Source organism: Saimiri boliviensis, chromosome 9, assembly GCF_048565385.1.
Source record: "Saimiri boliviensis isolate mSaiBol1 chromosome 9, mSaiBol1.pri, whole genome shotgun sequence".
Taxonomy (NCBI): Eukaryota; Metazoa; Chordata; class Mammalia; order Primates; family Cebidae; genus Saimiri; species Saimiri boliviensis.
The window spans coordinates 22,774,131-22,781,894 of record NC_133457.1 but is presented as its reverse complement, the minus strand read 5'-3'; the positions used below and the strand labels follow the sequence as shown (position 1 = coordinate 22,781,894).

Below are 7,764 nucleotides of genomic sequence, written 5' to 3'. Positions count from 1 at the left end.
CACAAGGAAGAGGCATTGTTAAGTTAGAGAACTGGTCTCTCAGAGATCCTAAACTCAGTCAGTTGAGAAATATCCCAATATTAACTCTCCAGGACTTGGACCAGCCATGCCTGCTGCTGCAAAGAGCAATCTCTCTGAGAACATTCTTGCTGTCTGTTTATAACAAAGATACTTTCAATGTTGCCTCAACAGTCCGAGTCCAACCAAGGACTTACTAAACACTCTAGAGCTAATCTTTTGAAATTGTCTAAGTGTTTAATTCATAACTCCAGGAGCAAATTAGCATACAAATGAATATGTATTTCTAAGATTTTTCTATTTGGAGTTTTTGATGCATGTTGATACTTCAATGCTTATTTACCAATCATTTAAAACAGCATACTAGTAAAAATAAGTTCAGAAAGACACACAAGCACAACTTTAAACATCAAGTGCATACTGGCTGATTTTTGAAAACGTCTAAGATTATCAATCATGACTTTCTATTTACATAATCACATCCTATGCGACGAGCAAAAATTGCATTTTTCAATATTATCTATGTGAGATTTCAAATAGATTTTCCTCTGAAATCCCTTAAATTCAAATTACAGTCCAAAGCAATTCCTCTTATTTGCAGACATACAAAATATGCAAAGCACAGACTACCTCCGTGAATTTCACAAATGCTTTAAAAGCCAAGGAAGCAGTGTTTTCTGCCCCATTACTCCCCAGAAAACCTAATTACAATTCAGATACTCTATGTGATGAAGGCCAGGCGCAGAGGATGGCAAAAATCCCTTGAATATCCGGAAAGAGGCAACCTGCTGCTTTGGAAGAGGAAGGCCTCCTCTCCCAAAGGATGCCGGCCTCAGAATCAGGCTTTAAATTTTACCTGATACGAGCAGTTCTCCTGATGTACCATCTCAGTGCATCCTAGGGCGCAGACCCCAACGCAGGACTGATGAGCGAGGCTTCGGAGGGCAGGCGCGGAGCATCCACCGGCGGGCGGAGAGAACGCCCTGTTAAGACAGGGGCTCCCCGCAGATTAAAATGGATGCTGTTTCGCTGATCAACCTGCGCAGTGGCACTGCCTGTGCCGGGAAGCGCGCAGCTAGCTAGCCGAGCTGCTCTCCAGTCCTCCGAAACCAGTGAGGCAGGCTTAGGAACATGGAGCTGGGACCGGGCTGGGGGAGGGGGCGCTCATCACCCGCACAATCAGCCAATTATATTATAGGCACAAAGAAAAGGATCAGTCTGGAGCTGGTGTGACCTTCTGGTGCTTTATGAAGGCAGTTAACTGATGTGGAAACATTCTAGTCCTCATTAACGAGAAAAAGGCCAGCGAGGGAGAGGGAGAGAGACAGACACAAATCAATGTTGCAGTTGAACATTTCTAACCTCAGGCATCATCCTTCCTGCCTGCTAATGCTGCTTGGCTGGTGCTTATTTAAAAAAAAAAAAAAAAAAAGCCTTAAAGATAATTTTGGAACTTTTAACACGCTAAAGGGAGAACAATCTATTCTGATTACCGACAATGAAAGGATGTTTTTCTATGTTGAGTTTTTCAAGTGTTTGTCAACTTCATAACCAAAAGGAAGGTCTTTACTCTTTAAAAGGATTATTTTGTAATTCTTTAAATTCCCCACTTATTTTTGGCTCTTAGCTATTTTTAAGTCAAACAGAAATAAGACGGAATAATTGCTGTTATAATTTTTTTAGGGCGTGAGCTTATTAAAATACTAAAGTCACTATAATTTATTGCATGAAATCTAAACTCTTAATTGCAAGTTATTTATTTATTTTTTTTTACTGTAAGTCTTTGTACATACATTATTACCCAGTGCTGTGACTTGAAAATATGGACACCCCCAACGTAGCACACAGAATTCTTGGGACAGACCCACCCTTTCTGAAAGAGAGTAACTGGACTTGCAGACAATAATCAAAGGAAATACAAGTCAGACAATACATGTTTCTGGGAAAAAAATGAGGGGCCAATTTCTCAGTGGCTTCAGGGTCACTTTCGGACTTGAGGATATATAAAAAGAAAAAACTGGATTGTAAATTCTTCAAGCTAACGTAATGAGAAAATTAAGGGGAAAAAGTTAAATAAAATGTGCTTATCTATATTTCTCAGTTGCTACAGGCAATTAGTTTTGTTGTTTCTTAATAACATAGCCCTGAGCACATAAATGGTATCTAACAAAAATGTGACTGAATTTAAACCATCAAATTAAAAAAAACAATAATGACATTATTTTAAAGCTATTTTAGTATCTATCTGTCCTATGTCCTATTTACACAGCTGTCTCAAGAACTCTTCCTCTTCGTATTAACCACATAGTTTCACCATGCTACTGACAGAGAAAACGTACTTTTTTGCGCGAGGAATGGAACTGACATGTTTGACAGGTTTTCATATCACGCACTCTCTTAAGGAATGGTGGGAGTTTGTGTTAGGAACATTTGGTCATGCACTTCTAATAACTGTTTTGTGGAATAGAAAAACCGTTTTTTAGAAATATTCTTAAGTTTTACTATTTGAGGTTCAAGCAGGAGCAAAGCCTGCTATCTCAATTTGACTCCATTGACGTACCCACATGCACACTCATTTCAGCCTTCCTAGTGAAGAAAATGAAAAGATAGCCACGAAACTCAACTCCTGGTATCCTTACAGGCTCAACTTCAGCGCCAAGTTCAAGGAAAAGTACTCTGGAGACTCACCCTGCCCTTGTCCTTCCAATCCAGGAGATAGGTGGGCCATATAACATGTGCAGGACTTTCTAGGCCTGCTCAGTGGCTGCACAGTGAAAGCTTGATGAATGAAGCAGAAGCCTGGGGGGTATGGAATGAGTCTTCTTAAATATAAGACGAAGAAAAGAAGATGGAAACTTCAGGGAAAAGAAACAATAAACAATACACGCCCATCCTAAAAATCCATTCTTCTCTACGGGGTAATCCATACAGTACAGAGACTTCTGTGGAGAATGCCTTGCAATACAACCATCCAATGAAGGTTCTGGAATCCTTCTTTTTTTTTTTTTTTTTTTTTTATTCTGGGATGGACTCTCACTCTGTTGCCCAGGCTGGAGTGACGTGATCAGCTCACTTCAACCTCTGACTCTCGGGTTCAAGTGATTCTCCTGCCTCAGACTCCTGAGCAGCCAGGACTACAGGCACACACCACCACACCCAGCTAATTTTTGTATTTTTAGTAGAGATAGGGTTTCACCATGTTGGCCAGGCTGGTCTCAAACTCCTGACCTCAGGTGATCCACCAACCTTGGCCTCCCAAAGTGCTGGAATTACAGGCCTGAGCCACTGCGCCCAGCCAAGGTTCTGGAACTCTAAGTATGAGCAAGGAAGAGCAGGCCAAAGGAAAAAGGGTACCTTCATTTTGCAAGGTAGCAGATAAGATGAAGTGGAAATCTTTTGTTTAATACCAAAAACACTTTCCAAGACAGAACAGCTCTAACTTCAAAGGCTATTAAAACCTTACTCAAGTTACTACCTTGACAATCTATGACCCTAAGACTTAAGAACATGCTTCGAAGCTGTGCAAAGCTTAAAAAGCTGCTTCCTGGATTCCATCTCTTCTGAAAACTGAAGACACTGGGATATATTACATAAGCTCCCAAAGACATTTATCATGTGTTGTTTTAAAAAAAAGTCTAAACATGATTCCACTCTTCACAGTTGCTGTTCCATAAATAGCGGAAGTGACTCAGAGGTGGCTCTAGAGAGAACAGATTTCTGACAATTGTATCCCAAATCCCGTCAAAAAAACTCTCCCAAGGTATAAACAAGATGAAAAAATGAATATATTAGACAGACTTCTCTTTAGAGTCATTCATTGGAAAGAACTTTGTGTTATAATTTGAAGTATGATTTGCTGGTGCAAAACATTTTAAACAGAAACCAGTTGTTCCAAGAACACTTAAGCTAGAATAATTTACCAAACTGCAGTAACATTGTTATCTTTAACTACAAAGTATTGATGAACTTTTTATGTGAAGCACAGTCTTTGTAGCATAGAGATGATTTTTTTTTTTCTTCTCAGGTCTTCACAGCTTTCCATAAAAAGTATTGAGTTTCAAATTTAGATGGGACCTCAAGAGATCATTTAACCTAACACTGTTATTTTTCAGAAATGGAAACCGGGGCCTGAGAAAGTTGTGGCATGCCCAACAACAAAAAGGCATCAAAGCAAGGAAAACAAAGAAACAAACATGATTTTCTAGGTTCATACCAAATGAGTGGCGTGTTCTATAGAAAACAATGTTCCTATGGTCTGGATGTCTGTGTCCTCAAACTTCACATGTTGAAACCTTATCACCAATAGGATGGTATTAAAAGGTGGGGCCACTGGGAGGTAATTAGGTCATGAGGGTGAGGCCCTCATAAATGGGATTCATGCCTTTTTTAAAAGAGGCCCAGGAGAGCTGCCTTGCCCCTTCTGCTGTGTGAGGACACAGTGAGAAGATGCCATTGCTATATATACATCAGGAAACGGGACCTCATGAGACATCAAATCCGCTGGTACCTTAATCTTGGACTTCTCAAGTCTTTGGAACTTCTAAGAAATACACTTCTGTTGTTTATAAGTTACCCAGTTTATGATATTTTGTTATAGCAACCCTAACAGACTAAGATGAATACTAAATCAGGACTCACTAGACTTGGAGAAATAAACCCCTTTTGACTAAGCCAAATGAGGCTGCCCTTGAAATCAAAATCTATCATAAAGTAGGAGTGAGATTGCAGTGTGAGTCTGCCTAAATCTCAATTCAAGGCATGTTTTAAGGGAAGCAAAATTTGATTATTTCCTTATTAAAACATTGTTTCTGCTACCATACAAACTACTGTGTCTTTAAATTCAGAAAAGCATTTTTTTCAAATATGGCAATTAACAACAACAGAATGATAGGGAGGTTTGGACAATAAATATAATAGTAAAAAGTTACATCCTTAGGCCATCTGAGCATACAGTTTCAAAGTCAATAACTTGGGTCAGGAACTGACCTGGAAGAGGCATAGGAAACTTTCTGGCATAAGCTGTGTGAGGTGATTGTTTGGCTACACAGGTGTCTATATCTGTCAGTACACATTGAATAAAACATTAGGAGATGTGCATTTCTTTGTACATAAAATTTACCCCGAAAGAATAAACAAGAATAAACATGAACTCAAGTTGATGATATGCAGGCTAAAGTATTTAAAGCACTTACTGATGTCTGCAATTTACTTTGAAGTACATCAAGTCAATGACAGGATGGGTAGTCGGACAGGTCAGTGGAAAGCTGTGACAGAGCAAGTTTATTAAACATCAGTTGTAGAATCTAAGTGGTGCAGCAATGGGTATTGGTGGAAAGAAGTCCACCTGAAAGTCAACTCTTGCACTTAACACACGTGGCTTATGCCAGAAAGTTCCCTATGCCCTTCCAGGTCAGTTCCTGAGCCCAGTTACTCACTTTTGAAACTGTATTCTCAGATGGCCTAGGATATGACTATTTAGCACTATATTTATTGCCCAAAAATCCTTTCCACTCTGTTCCTACTATGTTGTTACTATTCTGTTCACAATGAAATGCTAGAAAAAATGAAGTATTGAGGGTGGGAAAGATGAGCAGGGAAGTCACCATCTTAAGTAATAACTTTTAAGCTTTTCCTTAGGAAATTGGGAAAACAAGTAGACATACAGCTTAAGTGGTACTTCTTTACAGGGCAATTAAAGAAAAGAATTGGTGAGAAAAATTAATGCTGTGGACATTAGGGAAACTAGGTCCTTGAATGCCCCACCCAGCGGAGAATTATTTGTCACTACAGGTTGAGTAAACATCCACAATGCTTGGGAGCAGAAATGTCCTGAATTTTGGAATATCTGCATATACATCATGAAATACTTTGGGGATGGTACCCAGGCCTAAACATGAGATTCATTTTTGTTTCATATGCGCCTCATACATATAACCTGAAGGTAATTTTATACAATGTTTCAAAATAATTTTGTACATGAAACCAAGTTTTGACTTCAGTTTGACTGAAACCTGTCAGATGAGGTCAGGTGTGGAATTTTCCACTCGTAGCATCATGTCGGCACTCAAAAAGTTTGGGACTATGGAGCATTTCAGATTTCAGATTTTTGGGTTGGGGAATGCTCAACCTGTATTGTTGCCACCAACAAAACTGGCATCATCTACAGACAATAAACCTTTGAAAATGCTTCACAGAAACACAAAGTGTTTTCCTCCATATCTCCCTTGATTTTTGTAGTTTAAACAAACTTCTATCATGTGCCATGTGAGGTAGTGTTTCTGCTCTCAAGAAGTTTGGTAAGAGAGATAAGGCAGTACACAAATGACTATATATGATGAAGATGAGTTAAATGCCTCCAAATATTTTGTTTGCTCACTAGAAATTCAAGAGGCGTACACTTAGCTAGAGTGAACCCAGAGACTGCAATAATCTTGTTCATTTGGTTATTCACTTCTTTAATGTCTGTCTTTTATAGATCTAGATTAATGTAAATTTCCTTAGAACTTGGATCTTGGTTGGTTTACTCAGAGCTATATCCCCAATGTCTGAAATAGTACCTGGTTCTCAAAAAATATTTTGAAACAATTGAATAAATGAATATGACCTTGAGAGAGCTATCACATTTCTCTTTGCCTTAGTTTCCACATCTATAAACTAAGAATGTTTATTCCTTGCTCACTGGGTTGGTAAAATGATGAAATGGGAGTAACGTAAAATAGCTCTTAAGTATTCAGGAAAGGAACAGAAATGGATGTTTTCCTCTCCTAATTAAGAACCACATCAACTGTCCAACGAATGGAGTCCTGTGGAGGATAGAGGAGATCATGGGACTGGAAGGGCAAAGAAAGAGATACATCCCATGACACTGAAAAAGGAACTGATGGCACTTAGGCAGTGATCTACATGGGGGAGTGAGCAAGATAAGGAACTGTGAGGTTTTGAGACCATTACTAGAGTAAAAACAGTGCTGTGAAAAGAAACAGGAAAGTTAGGAGAAGGAATTGATTCTGAGAGGGTTGGGGTGCCGTAAGGAGGTTTAAATTTTCATCATAAAATTTGCAGTTGAAGGTGTAAGACACAGCTGGGGCTCAAGAGAGATCGGGCCGACAGGTAGAATTTGGTGGTCTTTTGCACAGAGAGGACTGTGGAAGCTGTAAAAATGAATCAGATTAAGGGAGAGATCGTAGAGGCAAAACTAGAGAGAAACACAGATAACACCGTGGAAGGCACGATAATGCCTCTGTGTCTCCTGGGCCAACGGTCTACAACCTAATCCCCAAGTGGCAAAGTAAAGTTATGATTAGCCAGCTGCTTTTGAGATGGCGAAAGTAGCCTGGCTATCCAGATAAGCTCAACGTAATAATCACAAGGGTCTTACAAAGTAAATGCCATGGAGGCGTTAAGAGGAAGAACCAGAGAGATGGCAGTATGAGAAAGGCTTGGTCCAATGTTGTTGGCTTTGAAGACGGAAGAAGAGGCCACAAGCCAAGGAAGGTGGACTGTCCGTAGAAGACGGAAAAGGCAAGGAAACGAATTTTCTCTAGGGCCTCCAGAAAGAATGCAGCTTAGTGGACACCTTGATTTTAGGCCAGTGAGACCCATTTAGGACTTCTGACTTTTTGTATTACAATATCAATAAATTTGTGTTGATTTAAGCCACTAAATTTGGGATACTTTGCTATGGCAGAAATAGAAAACTAACACAGCAGTCACCTCCTTATCCACGGGGAATACATTCCAAGACCC

At 39.5% G+C, this 7,764-nt stretch overlaps 1 protein-coding gene across 22 annotated transcripts in view; it reads right to left on the bottom strand.

Moving 5' to 3' along the window:
• SCHIP1 (schwannomin interacting protein 1) overlaps positions 1 to 7,764 on the bottom strand; it is a 767,830-nt gene that overhangs the window by 56,721 nt on the left and 703,345 nt on the right. Inside the window, exon 1 of one of the 22 annotated variants that reach the window (XM_074405579.1) lies at positions 875 to 1,392. The exons of 20 other annotated variants lie outside the window; for them this stretch is intronic. In XM_074405579.1, the coding sequence (XP_074261680.1) occupies positions 875 to 904 (30 nt within the window). In that variant the 5' untranslated portion in view covers positions 905 to 1,392. Of the gene's footprint in view, positions 1 to 874; positions 1,393 to 7,764 lie in introns of those variants that run through there. One more of the 22 variants, XM_010335731.3, reaches the window with a different exon arrangement.